The 17,390-nt window shown below is 41.3% G+C and overlaps 2 protein-coding genes across 2 annotated transcripts; one reads left to right on the forward strand and one right to left on the reverse strand.

The window, feature by feature from the left end:
- The first annotated feature begins 150 nt into the window (after positions 1-150).
- Positions 151-3,961, forward strand: LOC116726834 (bone morphogenetic protein 2-B). Its single transcript, XM_032573709.1, is given in 5 exon segments — positions 151-544; positions 767-891; positions 1,529-1,645; positions 2,228-2,435; positions 2,438-3,961. Coding segments are annotated over 5 exon segments (1,143 nt in total). The 5' UTR covers positions 151-288; the 3' UTR covers positions 2,875-3,961.
- A 147-nt stretch (positions 3,962-4,108) lies between these two features.
- Positions 4,109-14,908, reverse strand: LOC116727633 (uncharacterized). The gene is made up of 3 exons (XM_032575165.1): positions 14,620-14,908; positions 14,429-14,530; positions 4,109-11,368 (listed from the first exon to the last, which is right to left on the reverse strand). Exon 3 carries the CDS (start codon positions 11,256-11,258, stop codon positions 5,151-5,153), a length of 6,108 nt encoding a protein of 2,035 aa, XP_032431056.1. The 5' UTR covers positions 11,259-11,368; positions 14,429-14,530; positions 14,620-14,908; the 3' UTR covers positions 4,109-5,150.
- Positions 14,909-17,390: the final 2,482 nt, after the last annotated feature.

Here is a 17,390-nt window from a genome sequence, read left to right on the forward strand (position 1 = left end):
GTTTCATAGTGTAGGAACTGGTTGAAAAGGTCAAACTACAGAGATCAACGGGAAATTGGTCATTTGTCTATTTATTAATTTTTCATCTTAGTCGACACTCGGCTCGTTTTCACCTTCTCTTTGTCTTTCCTCTTCCGTCATCAATCAGGACCCAATCACCCCCCTCCGCTGCGCTGTGAGCTGAATACAGGGGCAGCCTGTCCCCCCCACCCTGACCCTCTCCCCCTCACCTCATCACCCGTCCTCCCCGCGGCACAGGTGCAGAGTCTCAGTCCACTCTGCGTGACAATGCCAGCCGGAGCTCTGCGCCTCTCCCTCTGCCTCCTCCTCGCCGCCCTCCACCTGAGCTGCGTCCCCGGCGGGGCTCCGGATGAGGCGCCCTTCGAGCTGAAGGATTTCCCCCGGGCTCCTGCGTTTTCTCCGCACAAGAAGGCGCCGCAGTTCATGCTGGATCTGTTCAACGCCGTGTCCGTGGCCGACGGGGCGCACAGAAGCCAGAAGGAGATTCTGGAGGGGAACACGGTGCGCAGTTTTCAGGATAAAGGTGAGCGGAAACACATTTATTACGACTTTATTGTATTTCATAAATTTACAGAAAAAAAAAAGATGATGCATTTGTTTATTTATAAGGAAGATTTTTGCATCGAAAGGCACAGATGTCGGTGCGTAAAAAAGGAACAATTACGCACGGACCTTCGTCTATTTGACTTGTTTTTCTTGAGCAAATGAAGCTAATCACGTTTCTTCTGGATTCTGTGGCGCGCAGGACACACCGGGCAGAGGATCCACTTTTTCAACTTGTCCTCTCTGGGCAGAGAGGAGAAAATGATCAAAGCCGAATTCCGCTGGTTCCGAAAGAAACACAAGTTCTACGGGCCTCATTTCTATAAGGTGCTTCTTAAATAAGTCGCCTTTATTTGATATGGCTAAATTTGCAGAATATACTTCAAACTTGTATTTAATATGCAACACATTTGATATAAAAAGTCAACTTTTGATACTCTGTCACAGTGCAGTGAAATAATGTTTCTGGTGATCATGATTTACAGCCACTGAGCAATTTTTATTTTTTATTTTTGTTTTGTTTTTTGCTTACAGGTAATGAAAACATGACATTTAAAATTAGAATATTACACCAAGGCAATTAAAAAGACTTTAAAAAGTCATATGGGCTTTAAGAAAATTATGTTTAATACCTGCTTAAAGTTTACTTTCAAAACAAACTTAATCTGACAAATCTCATCGGGACTAATAGTTTGAATATAGCTGCACATGGAAAGTTAAATGACAGGAAAAGGTGAGACAAGAAAAAGAAGCATCAGCAAAGACATTTGAATCGATTCAGAATTTCTAGGTCTAGGAATTGCAATTATTAATAGAATAGATTTTTTTACCGCACCTCTACCGTCATAGCAACAAGGGCTTCCTGAACACCTGACCGAATGCAGTAATTTATGCCAAAGTAGCCCCGAAAAATGCGTTGATATAGGTTTTTCTTCAGCCAACATAGCTGCGTTTTCTCATCCAGGTGGACGTATACGAGGCTCCGGACAGCAGACTGAAACCCCAGAGAGGAAACCTCATCACGTCCAGGCTGGTGCCCCTCTACACACAGGGATGGGAGGTTTTCAATGTCACTCAGCTGGTAACAGAAAATGTTCACAGTAGAGATTCACCGGTCAGATATTAATATCGACAATGATAAAAATTCTGGATCGGGTATCGGTGACGATGTGTCCGATCCAACAGGACAAATCAAATTAGAATTTCTAAGTGCACCTTTTGGAGTTAGGTTTGTCACAGTTTATTTTTAATCAACAGTCAACCTATTGTTTTTGTCATTTTCAGTTTCTTTATCATTTATTTTATATTGGCTCTTATACCCCTAACCGAGCAAATGAAGGTTGTTGTGTTTTTACATGTTTGACCTACAGTAGCTTCTGAGGCTACTGGTGTATTTAAGTGTGCAGTACTGGTGCAGAGTTATCAAATATATTTGTTATTCAGTACATTACATTTAAAAAAAACCCCACAAGTCTGTGCAGTACAGTTTTCCTGTCTCGGATCGGCATTGGACGATATCAAACCTCCGATATCGGAATCGGAAGTGAAAAAAGTGGACCGGTGCGTCTTTACTTCACAGCTTCAAGGCTGCATTGTCATGACGAAATGATTTATTGTAGCCATTCAGCTTCACTTAGTCCAATCTTGTTTTGGTGAATGTCAGGTGTCTAAATGGATCCAGAAGAGTCAGGAGAACAACGGCATCGTGGTGGTGACGACGTTCCCCTCCAGTGACTGGATGAACTCTGAACCCAAGCAGCTCCAGTTGACAGACACGAATGCCTACCTGGTCGTTTTCTCAGACGACGGGAGGACTGAAGCGAACCGGTCATACCTGGGTAAGTCGATATGGGGCAACAGCCCGAGACCTTTTACCTCCGTTGCCACGCCAACGGTCTCCATCCTCCCACAGCGGCAGCCTCTGAGTCTCTGGACCACCTCAGCAGGAGGAGACGAGCGTCCTCAGACTTCCCTCTCCGCGGTCGCCCCCAGTCCTGCCGGCGCGTCCCCCTCTTCGTGGACTTCGACGAGATCGGCTGGTCGGGTTGGATCATCTCTCCGCGTGGCTACAACGCCTACCACTGCAAGGGCTCCTGCCCGTTCCCACTGGGCGTGGGCCTGAGGGCCACCAACCACGCCACGGTGCGCTCCATCATGCACGCGCTCAAGCTGCCCGGGGAGGACGTGGGCGCCCCCTGCTGCGTGCCCGACAGACTGCAGTCCATCAGCTTGCTGTACTTTGACGATGAGGAGAACGTGGTTCTGAAGCAGTATGACGACATGGTGGCGCTAAGCTGTGGCTGTCACTGACCCGGTTCGGCTCTGAGACATGATTAGAACTGATGACTAGAGCTGGTTAGAACATGTTGTTTAAATATTGATTTATTTTAAGAAATAAAAGATTCCTTAACTATTAACCCAAACATTCTCTGGTGTTGTGGAAAACTGGGCAAACCGCTTTAGGGTGGATGAAACTACTGTACTCAGAATGGTTTGTTAAACCAACGTTTTTCAAAGTTGGAGTCGCCAGGGGGCCCCAGAGGGGCCTCAGAAAGCTACAGGGCGGATGAAGAAAAAAAAAGAAATAAAAACAAAACCAGCAAATTAATGTATATTCCTCAAACTAACTTAGCAAGTGCAAAATAGAAAAGTCTCTGTAAAGAAAAAGAGCAAAGGAAGCGTCCACCAGCTTTGCTTTGCTGCTGCAATAAAACACCAAGAACAGCCACAAACATTATGGTAATTTATTGAGATTTTATCTGACCGACCGACGCAAAATTGTAAGGATGCAACATACATCTGTACCAACATCGATATTGGATGATATTTGTCACTATTTTTTTACCAAATTTTTAGATATTTTGTATTATAATGTTTAATCCATCTTTCGCCACGAACACCTACAGCACAACATGGACAGGTCTGCTCCTGTCCATGTTGGACAGGAGTAGGACAGACGTATGAAGAAATGTTCAGCAATAGCTTCATGTTTATCAGATTATGCACTTAAACATTGTTTATAGATTTATTTCCCTGTCAGCATAACTTTAAAGAAGTGGCTGTTTGTTTCCTTTTGTATTTTTGTTCATTTTAAGTTTAAAAAAAATAAAATCAGTGATCAAAACTGACTTATGGTGCACCCTTTTAGTTGTTACAGATCTTATTTGATGTTGCATGGAAAGACGTTGGTTACCATGTAGTTTTAGCTTAGTGTCGGGTTTTGTATTTAGTTGTATATTTCCAGGAGAGTTGGAGTCTTTACACGTTGTGGACAGTAGGTGGCATTGTAGAGTCCTACCTTGAACACCTGTACATAAGCAAAGTCTCCATGTCAAAAATATAGCACTTGTACAGTGAAAATTTTCAAAATTTAACTGATGCTATTGCAAAAAAAGAGTAATAAAAGCCTAAGAAAAAGAAGCAAAATTGTTGATTTTCCTCATAATTGAAACTTGAAAACCAAAAACATTTGCCATTGCCTTCAGTTAATTTCTGATGATAAAGAGAATAAAGTATTTGTAGTGAAATAAAGAGTCCAGCTGAACTCTGTTGAAAACAGTTGTTTATTTCATTGGAATGGATCACAGACACAAGACAGCTCTGCTCGACTCTAGCTGAGAAAAATGCAAATGCAAAAAAAAAACTGCTGCACATCTGAAAAACAATCCGTGAATGCAAATTCCAACAATAAGTAGAATTTGTAAAGTTTGAAACACATTCAGCGGATGGCTAATTAAACACACGCAAAATGTCTTCAAAATGGGTTTTGTGTGGATGTTACCAGTCAAAATCAGCAGTATGAAAATTTTGTATTGCTATTTTAAGTGTTGAATGGATTCAAGTAAGTTTAATGGTAAAGGGTTTCAACTTATCAGGTGGAAATAGAAAGGCAACAAAATTACCACGTAAGAAAACAAAACCCACTGTACCTGAAAATAAGTGACGATTTATTACTACTTCTGTAGTGTATTACAAACTTTCAGCATTTACAAAATATAAACATCTCACCTTGAAGCATGTCTTTGCTGTTTAAATGGCAATATATTTACATCAATGTGTCGGTATTTTCTTATCAGATGCTGCTCATTTCAACATGAGTTTATATTTTTACATCCCCAAACAGAAATGAGCAATCCAAAAATGTATATTTCTTCTAAATATGTAGTTGACTCAGACTCACTCCTCTATGCAGATGCTGCAGAGGCTAGGACACGTTCTTCTCTGCATTAGCAAAAATTCAAGGTCAACCAAAGTCAAAGAAAAAAAAAAAGACACGAGCATAAAAAGTTCATACCATTAGCATTTACTCCTCCATGAATGCTCCAAGAACATTCATGGGTGAATAACTGGCATTGTCACACTGCATTGGTGGTGTGCTTGGCATTTTAAGGCTAATTTTTGTGGTGTTTTTAAGCAAATTACTACCGAAATAAAAAAAATTTTGGGGAGAAAGCATCTGGAAACTGTAGGAAACCTAAAGTAAAAGAAGTTAAGATCAGTTGCAAAAGGTTAAACCATGACAGAACATAACAAGAACACCTCCTAGAATGCAACAAATACCACAATGAAGTGAAACACCAGGCACATCAGCAGGGACAGTCCAGCTCTTCTGTCCCCAAGAACTCCCCTAACATCAGTTCCTGTTGACCATAGCCTGACTCTAGGTATGGATGTCCTTCTTTAATATGCATTTTCCTTCCCCTTTCCTGGTGCCTCTGCTCTAACCCGTTTGGTTCCACAACCGTTGCTTGGATTTTGGCTTTCGGAGCCATGGGGGACAGAGGAACTGGCACGAAGCTGTGGTAAACGACCAGTGGCGAAGTCAGGACCTCTACGTGGGGGGCTTGAGGAACACCACCATCTGGTGGCTGAACTGGCAGCTGTACATAGCTTCCTGTGCTGGGATCAAAGAAGGTTTTCGTCTTGACTTGTACTGGCAGGTCAACAAAGAAGTACTGCCCTGAGTTTGGATCCTGAAGGAGCTTTCGTTGGGTCATAGGGATGGACTGAGTGAGAATAGCGTGTTCCATACTAGACTGACGAGAAAACTGGCTGGTTTGGCTTGACTGGCGGGAGAGAGGCGGAATCTCAGTGCTGTATGCATCAATACTTTGACTTCTCCTCAGGGGAACCCCTCTGCTCTGCTTATCGGCGGCTCTGCCTCTCTGTTGAAGCTCATGCATGATGGATTTCTCAATGCGCTGAGTCCTGGGTTCAAGCTTTTCAGTGGCTGGGATATCAGCACTAAGCCTACGCTCTACTTTACCGCCCAGGTACCTGTCAGTGCTCTGTGAACGATTGAAAGGTCTGTCTGACATGGGCCTCTCACCGATATGAGCTTTGTACACCGGCACATTACTGATGACGCTGTCACTGCTGTAATCTCTATGTTCTGGCTTCTCTCGAGGATGTCTGCTGGTGCTCCGACCTTGTCTCTCCGATGCTGGATTGGGTCGTTCATCAGTTCTTTGGCTGTTGCCTTCCACTGAATCCCGACTCTGCCTCCGAGTCCTGTTTGTTTCTACTTTGTTTTGACTGTGGTTCTCATTGTGGGATTCATGCTGGGGATTGCGGTCATTGCTGTGGTTATTTGAATTATGACGACTGCCATCTTTGTGCTTTTTCTCACTACTCCTGCCAGTTTTAGTATTGCCACTGCTTTTGTGCTCCGACTTATCACTCCTCACCTTTTCAGCTCTGTGTTTGCCGCTGCTTTGAGATGACTTTTGTGATGATTTCTGGGACTCTTCCTTCTTCATCCTTCTGTTTGTTAGTTTAATGGCTTTTTGAACTGCTTTTTCAGATTTTGGTAAGACTGCTGGAGGTTTGGTCAGTCCAGTTTGATTGTCATTACCACTGGAAATGAATTCTGATTGCTCACTGATGTCCTTTGTCATTTCACTTTCTTCAAGAAGTTTAGCATTTGTCACTGCATCATCAGTTGGGTCAGCAGAACTAGTTGGTAAACTCTCAATATCTTCAGATGATGGGGTCACCCTGAAAAACCGTTCTTCCTCCTGTGGGACTAGTAGAGAATTCCCAACTTGGGATGTCTTGGGGCTTTCATTTTGGATATTTGAGGACACTGTCAAGAACTGTGGTGATTTGCTTGCTGAAATCTCTATAGGTTTAAAGACTTCAGGTGGAGTTATGATGATATTGTTGGTAGAAGTGTCATTTACCAGTGAGAGCTCAGGGTTTTCCCTTGTCCGATTTAACTCTTTGTCTATTTTGTCTGATACATTGTTACTACCTCTTGGTGACCAGGGTAGTACAGGTTTCTTTGTCTTACTATTAAAACTGTTGTCTTTGACTTTGAACAAGGCCGGGATTCCCAAAATTGGAGAAAAAGTACTGGAAGATGATGTAGTTGAATTGCTTTCTTCATTGACAAGTCTTTCATCTGTGATGACAATGTTTTTATCCATGCTATCCGTATGCTGTAGGTCTGGTTGGTTTTGTGTGGACTTCAACCGTTTATTCATGCCTTCCAGCTCGCTTTCGTGATCGCTTAAGCAACAGTACCCCACCCCACCTCCATTTGAATTGCTTCGTGAAACAGGTTGTCCCAGTTCAATCACCTCCTCCACCTCAGCTGGTGAGTTCTCTAGAGAGTGGAAGACATTTGACTCGGTCTCTGTGGTTCTGTGCAGTGTACTTTCCACAGAGAAGTAGGAGGATATGGAGGACAAGCTCGCTTGATCAGGTGGGCTCTGTGCAACACTGACACCTTTTATCGGCAGCAAAGGTGATACAATATTTCTGGGGATTTCACCAAGTTCTTCTGCATCTATAGTTATATCCTCACTAGTTATTTTGAAATGTTCATTAGGTTTGAAGTTCTTGATCAGATCATCACCTTGTTTAATTAAATAGTCTGGTTTCAAGGGGGCTTTCTGTTTCACCTTGCAGGACTCCTGAGTGTTAGCATGACTTCCAGGTGTGACTTCTCTTTTTGGACTAGTGTTAATCACTGAATTTTTAACTAACCCATATGTAAATGCCATTGCTGCAATGTTTTTTACCTCATCCTCCCTCTCTCTTAAAGAGGTTTCTCTCTGACTAGGTAGAGCTTCCTCAGTATCTGCGCTTACATATATTTTAGGGCCTGTCCTGATGTCACATGATTGGTCTTCACTCCTTTCAAAATTTTCATTTTTACCATAGCAACCCACCAGATCTTTGTCACTTGTTGCGCTCCCATCTCCTCTACTAACTCCTTTTTTGCTCCTTGGTGGAACAGGAGGAGCATCTACACCTGTGTCTTTCCTTTCATTTATCAAGTATTCCTTACTGTCTTTACACACCTGCCCTGCTGTTTCTGGTAAACTGACATCGCGATTATGAGCATGATTATCAACTAACTTTCCCCCAACATTTTTATCTTTAACTTTTAGGCATAGATTTTGCTCATTTCCTGCTTTGTCCAGTAGAGCTTCCCTACTTCCCAATCCGAAGGTCTCAGCAGGTCTAGATTGGCTTGTTACTCTTAAATCACCTAATCTTTGTTTTCGGTTTTTCTCCTGAAGTGGAGAAGTGTTGTTATTCTTTTCTTCTCTTGGTCTAGTCATACAGTCTTTATAAGCTTTACCATCCTGTAACCATGTTTCACAACCTTCATCTAGAATGTTGTTTTCAGATGCTAAAACTGCCTCCTGCTCTGTAAATTTATTCCTTCTCTCCCGCTCTGAGATAATCTCCTCAAGTGCCATTTTAGCTTTGTCATAATTATCATTTAGAAGTACTTTGTTCACAATGACATTACTGTCTACCTTTGTGAAGACCTCCTGCTTGCTCTGCTCCTTCTCTGCAAATATTTTTTTCTTAGCCGACGTGTTTCCTCTCATCGATAGCATACCTCTCTTAATGTTACGAAGCTCCCTGGAGATCAAGTTGTTTTTAACCTTTGCCTCCTTGTCAATGTTAAAAACCTCCTGTTTGTTCTTCGCATTCTCAAGCACGCGATCACCAAGTCGTGCTCTTTCCAGCTCTTTCAAAGCCTGCAAATCGTTAAAAATATGCTCGCTGTCTCTTATGTCTCCTACTGACTTTACTTCGACATCCGCCTCCATTTTTGCATTCACGTTCAAGTTGCTTTCCTTGCATTCCTTTGCCTGCTCATCATCTGTCAATGTGTATCTCTGATGTTTGATAAAATTGTTCTGTCTGGATGAGAAGACATGCTTAGGTTTGCCTTGTTTATGGACAGGTTCATGTTCTTTATTTAGTAAATCTGGTTTTGCATCTACCAAATCACTATTAGAGGCTTTGTCAGCATAACGTCTCCGCTGCTTGTCAGGAGACAAGCAGAGCTGCAGATCTGATTTAGCAAAAGTTCTTTTTGGTACTGGTGGAGGCTCTTTGCTAATATTGCTATTTGTGCTAACCAGTGTTGTATCAGATGGTTCATTTAGCAATAACCCATAGTTGTTTTCTGTTACCAAACTATCCCTCCTGCTTTCAAAGGGCTCTTTAGAAACTCTCTGATCCCTTTCCTTCTGCCTCATTACATCTGCGTCTGGTATCTGCTTGCTGTTGCTGTCTGAATGACTTGCTGATCGAGCTTTATTTTTGGCTGCATTAATTGCTTCCTTTGCGGCTCTGATTACATTTGTTGTACTAATGGTTTGGCCACCTGTGTCGTCTTCCTGTGAAGCCAGATGAACTGCAAAGTCCTTTGTATCTTTCACTGGCCATTCAGTTTTCTCTGGGACATTTGGCTGTGTTTTCTCCCCTGATGACAGCCCCCCTCTCTCCAGTATGTGGGGTGAAATTATGGGTGAATAATCTTTGATGACATTTAAAGTACTTGGTGAAAGCCCTGTGTTTGTTGGCAGTGCATTTGGAGAAAGCTCTCTGTTTTTTGCATTAGTCATTAAATCAGTGTTAGTCAAAGTGTTGTTGCTTGGGGGTACTTGCAGATATTTCAGATCACTGTCAACAGGATTGGTTTTCTTGTACAAATTCAGGGATGGATAGTTTTGCTTTTTTGCCATTGGACTCTTATTCTTCTTTATAAATGATGAAATGGAGTTCTCCTCTCCAAGATTGCTATTGTCAGCATCACATTTAGTCTGCAGTAAATTTGCCAACAAATAGTCATCTGGTAAAGGCTTGTCATTGCAATGCCCTGTAAATTCAACATTCGATGGGGATATAATATGTTCCAAAACAGGGCCGCTAATTGTCTGCCCATCTTTGGCCGGTGTACTTAAGCCAGAGCCACTGCCCTCAGAAGGAGGATGATTCGCATTATCTGAGGGTGGCGACTGGATGCCACCTTCAGAAAGCTCCAGAGTTTTGAATTTATGTGGGCTGTATCGACTCTTCACCCTCTTCCTGTTGTCTTTCAAGTTGAAGAGGATGCTCGATGCAAGCGATTTGTAGGTTTCTCGTTTGACCGGAGGTTCAGGAGTCACTTTGGCCTCGGAGTGAGGCCTGCTCAGAAGGTCAAGGACAGAGGGTGAGAGAACTGCCTGGAGGATTTCTGAAGTTTCTGTTGGCTGTCTGGAGGGAATGACGGGAGTCATCAGTTGACAGATGCTAAATGGTGTAGAGGCTGAAGAGCTTACTTCCTGAATTGCCTTCACTTCCACAGATTCTGCGTCCTTTTTGACCACCAAAATATTTTCATCCATCGGTTTTGAATTACTTTCTTGAGGTGGTTTTCGAAGTTGATTTGCTGGGATCACACTTTTTGCCCTGGGGCCATTGCGTCTCCATGGAGCAGCAGTCTTATCCCCTCCATCTGAGGAGCACCTCTTTTCAGCCAGAGGGGCCGCAGGCTTTGGCAGGACTTTTGGTGGGGGAGGGGCAGGGCTGGGGTCAGGAACTTTGGCAGTGGACGGCTCAACTCTTACTTTCTGGCACGACTGTACCTCCTCCGTATGCAGGATCTCTGATGTATGTGCCTCAGTCAGCTCCTTGTAAAAGGGCAAGTCGTACCACTTAGGAACATTGTCAGCACAGAGAATATCGGTGACTGTGTTGTCTTGGCCAAAGGGGTACCGGTTCAGATCTGTCCATGTTTGGAAAGGACTAAACTCGCTGTGAAGGAAAAAGTTTTTTATGTTCAGTTTTCTAAGCTTTGCTGTGGATTTAGCATTTTTAATCTTCGTCAGATTCCCAGATGGAAGATTGACATCCTTGCATTTTTTATTAGAAGAACCACAACCAGACTTATTGTTCTTGTAATGTCTATTGGTGAGACTAGTGTGATAGTCAGAAGAAAATTCTGAAAGCTCTCTTTCTATGCTGCGAAGTGCCGATTTATCCCACGATTCACCATTAGAGTCCGTCATACCTCCATTCCTTTCCTCTGCGACGCTTAGCACCTTGAGGAAGGATGACATGTGGGATATGTCATCATGTTGCTGCTGCTGCTGTTTGCAGGGCTGAGCATCGTCTTTATCCTGTTTGTGTTGTCCTGCTTTTTTAGATTCCTTATGTGGGTTCTTTTTAAAGGGCTCCCCTGCTAAAGGCTTGAGGCAGCTGTACGGCGAGTATCCATACAGAAATTCGTCGTTGTACACTGCATCGTCCCCGACGCAGAGACTACGGAAGGCCCTGTCGGTCAGGGTGCTGACCTCTCGATCCGTCTCGTCCATAAACAAGTCTGTGAAGCCGTTGGGGAAGCGATGGTGTAGCATGCTTCCCATCCGGTGGTTTATGTGTCGCTTTTCCACGCAACTCATGGTGTCAGCAAGTTTCTTGCTATTTTTTCATCGCTAGACTTGTGTCCTGTGTTGCTGCTGCAGCGCAGTGGGTCTTTCCCCTCAGCTCACTCTTGGGATCTGTCCTTCACCTACAAAGAATCCACAATAAGCAACGTCAGTAAGGCAATGCATATTACAGGGTAAGCAGTTAGAACCTCGAAAAACTCATGTAATGAACCAATCAAGCATTACATTATGACCAGTATTGACTAATCTGTGGCTATGCTCCATCAGACTGCAATGCATTGTGCATGTGTTTTTGCAAATATATCCACATTAACACACACATTTTTGCTTCCCACATGCATCCGTGAGCCTGCAGTCAATCACTGGTCATAATGCTATGCCTGATCTTAATATTTTGAATGAATCTAAAGGGACTTAATCCGCTGTTGCACTAATAACCTTTATGTACACAACATGTGGTGGCTTGGACCAAGCTGGAGCTATGCAGACAAACACTTCAGAGCATGCACTTGACTATTTTAAGCAATGTGTGCTTCAAGCTGTTAGCACCAACTGCACTGCTGTTTCACTCAAAGAAATATAGTTTTGCTCCATTTACAGGTAGAATTTTAAAAAATAAATAAATGAACTTGGTCCATATCATTTAAAAAAAATACAACTGCATCCCATGTGTACAATTCTTTTTATCAGGAAGGTGCAATAGTCCAGACGCTAACATCTGGACTATTGCAAACAAATGCAAAGCTATTAAAATTTCCAGCAGTTGAGATATAGCATGTGGCACAGGAAATGAGACACAATCAATTACAAATCTCAGTGTAACTCAGCAACAGCTGTTCTACTGTATCTCGCTCTAGCTACCCTGAGTTCTCAGAATAGTTCAGTAACCCATTTATACCTCCTGACCTGAGAGCCTGCCACTCACATAAAACCTAAGGCTTCAACCACTCATGCAAGCATCTCTTCAAAGAAAATGACTTTGACCAAATGAATAGTGAATCTTGCTGTTTGAAATATAACGAAACAGAAGAAAGCAAAAGCATTATCGAGTCTAGACATGTTCACATTCACTTTGATGAATGGCCTGATGAAAAGTGGGTGATCAAGACAAATCATATATTTTCCTTTGTAAACAACTTTACGGACATGCTCAGATTTATTCAAAGTGAACTTCTGTTAAGTTGTTCCCTAACCTAATGTATGAAGATGTGTTTTTTGGGGGGCAGTTAGTTTGTAGAAAAGTAGATAAATCATTGAGTCGCTGGGAAACTAACAAATGCTTTTGTTTGGGGTTTTTTTCATAAATTTAGCCTTTGAAAATCTTAACAAAAAGTGCTTTTAGCTCTGCCATTCAACTCTTATTTGTTGTACCTTTTTCAGCTGAACGAATGGTGGAAGGCAGACTAAAAACAGACTAGTTGATTTTAGAAATTGAAATGGAAAAACCTTAAAGGTTTATACCCTGAAGGTACATTTTTATGTTAGCATTATTTAAATGTCTACACTGTTAAACTATTTCAACAACATCAAAGTGTCGGACAGCAGTTAGTCTTACAAAAAGCCAAGCAAAAGCCCCTATTTAGTTGTTGTGCTTCACCAGGCACCAATATTGTTTGGAAGCAATCAACGCTAAACCACAGTTAGATACATCCAGCAATCCAAACTAACAGAATTATAGTTACATGAAATGAAAAAAAAAAACCTTGAATAACCTTAACAACAGTCTCCTGTGAAGGTTTACATTTCATATCCATTATAATAGTCCTGCAAGTGATGGATTTAAACATTTTTAGTTAAGTTGTTTGAAATGACTCAAGTTAGCTTATCCAGGGAATGACTTTGACTAGTGGTTAGCCTTCAAACACTCTGCAGTTGTTTAGCTGAGAAAAAAAAGCAGCAAACTTAACAAAAGCCTTTTGTTAATTTGTAGTTGTTAATACTAAACTGCCTATTTGCGGAATATCCGCTGATTTTTCAGTGGTATGTGACTAATTTACTCATGGGAAATGCACCTAATATTTTGTCTAAGAACATATCCCAGAGTTTTGGGAGGAAATGCATCTTGGGAAGCTAATATACCTGGGCGTAATGCTATTTGACATGCCAATTGGCTGGCGTTTTGGGAGTCATTTATTTTCCTTAGCTCTGCTACTCTGGAGCAAAAATAAGGAAAGACTGTAAATGTTAGCTTCTGCAATAGCGCCAAGACAGATTCTATGTGTAGCATTGCATTGTATTCAATAATATAGCATTGTGCCCAATAGAGATAAGCATTTTCAATTTGAGCTTCCATTTAACTACCAGTCAACTTTCCACTGCTCTGAAGTTGTTTACCTGAGAAAGCCGACGCAGACTAAACGGTTTCTTTTTAAATTTTAGTGATTTATTGCTCAATAATATACATTGTACCCCATGGAGATAAACATATAATGCGAGTTGTTTTTATTGCTAAAATTAGATCAAACAGCGTCAATTAAGCTAGCAGTTAGCTCGTCATGTCTCTGAAGATTTTTGCCCTGAGAAAACAGTAAACAATTTAACATTCTCTTATTAGATTGTAGTAATTTAATTTCAGTAAAATGGAATTGCATCCCATGAACATTTTTAACTTAGTTTTAATCACTAAAATTAGTTTTAATTGCTCAAGCATATTGTCCATTTTGCTAGCAGTTAGCTTTCCACCTCTCTGGGGATTTCTACACATTTCTACAAACTCAGTTAAGAAAACTATTACTAATGTCTTTTTCAGGATATCCAGACAGTTCAATTCACCAGGTAAAAGTCTCAAGACCTTATTGACTTCACTGTATGTATTCACTGTATGTAAGGCCAGACTTACTGAATATTTGGCTTTCTAGGACATCTTCAATGCCAGCAATCTTCTACCTCTCATAACTAGATATCAGTTAGCAGCCACGGTACTTTCCCAGCATCTGCTTGTGTATTTATACTCACAAACTGAGATAGCCATACTAACTGTACTGTAAAAAGACTCAAACTATAAAGAGTAGATATTCTTTTTCATTGTAGATATTACATTATGGGTGGAATGAATAAGACAACATGTCTGTTTAGTGGTTTAATAGTAAGAAAACATATGAGCGTTTAGCCAAAACACTATGAAATGTTCAGTGTGTGCCATTTATCACATTTTAAATCATTTAATTTGAGTTCTTCCTTACCTTGGTGATGGGTGTGTCATGCTCACAGCAAGAGGTCTCCCCACACTAACGTATGGTTAAGGACAAATCCCCAGAGTTAAGTCCAGCAATCCAGAGTGGCACCTGTAGCCAATACTCCAGTTAGTAATTCCTCGTCACTAACATTTTTTTCCATAGTTACGCGTTTGAGATCTAGGACAAAGAAAACTCACCTCAGTGAGTCAAGCCCCTGGATCCATGTTCAAATGCGCTGGTGTGGCCGGCCTGCTCTGTGCGAGCTCACAAGGTACCAAAATAGACGCACAAGTCAGCGTGGCCAAACTGAGCAGCAACACAGGACCCGGCTTGATGCCTCTCATTGGAATAACCAGTAGGTGTCGAGTGGCAGGGCAAGACGGGCCAGCCACCATGAAATGGACACTGTCATTGGTTATTTTTGTAACCAAGCATTCAGATCTGATTGGTTCTTGAATCGATATTCTCTTTACTGTCTGGTACCTTTGAAAACAAGGCTTGTCATAGAAGAGGAGGGAATGACTAGTTTGGACAATATATAGTGGCTGGAGGGTGAACCTAGCTGGTTATAACACTGACTTATATTTAGCTGCCAACTTCTATTGCCTGAGTCACTCAGGGAAACGAGTGTTTGATGTTGCACATTGCCTCACAAAAGTCCAGATTAGGTTTGTTGGGTGCAGACGTCTGCTGACTGGCATGGCCAAGGCAGGGCTGGACTCATTCTTGTTGCTCAAGCTCTGTTTACAAGGCCGTGATGTGGAAATGTGTGACCAGATAGTCTAGTTTTAGGATTGATGCAGCTGTTGTTGCTGTGTGATTATGCTGAAACTTAGGAGGGGTGTTGTGTTGACTTATTGTGCCTCGTGGAAGGATAATACATGTGATTTATGTGACGGATCATCTCTGCGCATTCCAAAAGTAGAGATGTTTTTATTTCTCCAAGCTCTACTGTGTGGCTCCATGCAAGCTATTAACAGCTATCTGTTTATTAATGGCAATAAAGTTGTTTTTCCCATCTTTCCTACATTATTAATGTCCAAACACTACCACTGTTGCTTCAACCTCGGTAAAATGATACAGAAAATGGTCTTCAGGTTTTTCCCAAAAGCCAAAAACGAAAGTAACATTTTTAACGCATCTGTCCTTGTAATGATGACTGCGCATTATTATCACAGCAGTTTCACAAACTCATGCTTCCTGTAAAAACGTCTATGAAAAACCACTGTGTACCCATAAAAACTATCAAAACATAGATTAGTAAATAATGCATTTTATGGTATTTATGAACGTGGAGGAGGAGGTTTGGATCGAAACACAATCATGTATTAGAGTGACCCAGTCAAAGTCCAGACTGAAAATCCAACTGATAGTCTGACCTTAAACACTTCATCCAAGCTTGGGTAAAAACATTCTGTCTCCAGCTGATAGATATGCTGTATAAAAAATGGTGAATACGAATGCATGAGTCATTTGCACAAAATATAGAAAACCAAGCTAGATTATTTTCCCTTCACAATTATACGCTATGTCAGATAAAATCCCAATAAAACGCATCAAAAAGGTGTAAATACTTTTGCAGGGCGCTGTGTGTGTGTGGGTGTGTGTGTGTAGGGGGGTGTGGGGGGGTGTGTGTGTGTGTGTGTTTTTGATATGCCATAAACTGGACAACGGACTTCCCCTCTTTGTCATGGACTAAATAGACGATGATGTTCTGTGAAGTCAAAGTGTGAAGAAGTAGGTCAGCCTAGAAGTGAAACCGTGTGAACCTTGTGAATGAGGTCCTTAGGGATGTAGCACAGATGCTATCTTCTGTGTTCGATGCTGGTTTTCAGCAGGTGTAAAGGAAGTTATTTATATTGCTGTGTCTGAAGTTTGCAATAATTGAAACTAACCAAGGCTGACGAGGCAATTAGCAAAGATCAAGGCTCCTTTATCAGATTAAAATACGCTTTTGAAAATGAGATTTAAAGCTGCAGGATGCAACTTTTATAGATATGTTTAAAAAAAAAACATTAATACAATATGTTTTTTTGCATATCTATTAAAACTGTCTCCATATTGTGACAGTTTGCTATGAGGCAGATAATCTGTGAAAAGATCGTTCTCTCACCTTGGGCTGCATCTGCAAAAATGCACAGCTCCAGACCAAAAACAGCCAATCAGAGCTAGGAGGAGGGTCTTAGCGCTGCCAATCAACCACATGTATGTGCTGCTAAATGTGCTAATGGTGGAGAAACAACTCGCCGTTGCGGGAAGTTGCGGGGGAGGGAGGATGAGCAGCGCCACACGAGATTGAGACTGACAGCTCTAAGACCCGCCTCCTGCTCTGATTGGTTGTTTCTCATTACTAAAGAGAGCACTGGGTGAAGGTAAAGTAGCTAAATTTTTTTCACATATCTGTCTGATAACTTAATTGACTAAAAATGTGAAATTGAGTCCTAACACTAATCTAAACCGTATGTTTTGATGGTGTTTGAAAGAAAAAAATTAAAAGATGACATTTTATTTATTTTATATTTTTATATACTGTAGTGCTGGGAAAAGTGTTTGTCCCCTAAAATAATTTTTATGTTTTGTTTTGCTAGTCTAATGTTTCAACCCAATTTTGATATTAGACAAAGATAAAGAGTAAATACAATATGCAGTTTACCACTGATGACTTCAGTTATTAACAGAAAAAAAAAAATCCCAAATGAAACTAAACTGGCTCTACATGTGAAAAAGAAATCACTAAATGATGATTTAGCTGATTAAGATTTTTTTGAAAGTTGTGTTTCATTTCCATACCAATAGTTTACTGCAGTACCTGTGCAATCATGAAATTGTTTTTGTAGTGGTTGATTTTAATAATTGTTGGACAAACTGAAACATTTTAGTGAAAAAAGGTCAAAAACAGAGAAAGCTTAAAATGGACAAATATTTTGTAGAAGCACTGTGGTTAAAACCCACATCAGTCCACATGCTG

This window comes from Xiphophorus hellerii, chromosome 10 (genome assembly GCF_003331165.1).
Source record: "Xiphophorus hellerii strain 12219 chromosome 10, Xiphophorus_hellerii-4.1, whole genome shotgun sequence".
Classification (NCBI taxonomy): domain Eukaryota; kingdom Metazoa; phylum Chordata; class Actinopteri; order Cyprinodontiformes; family Poeciliidae; genus Xiphophorus; species Xiphophorus hellerii.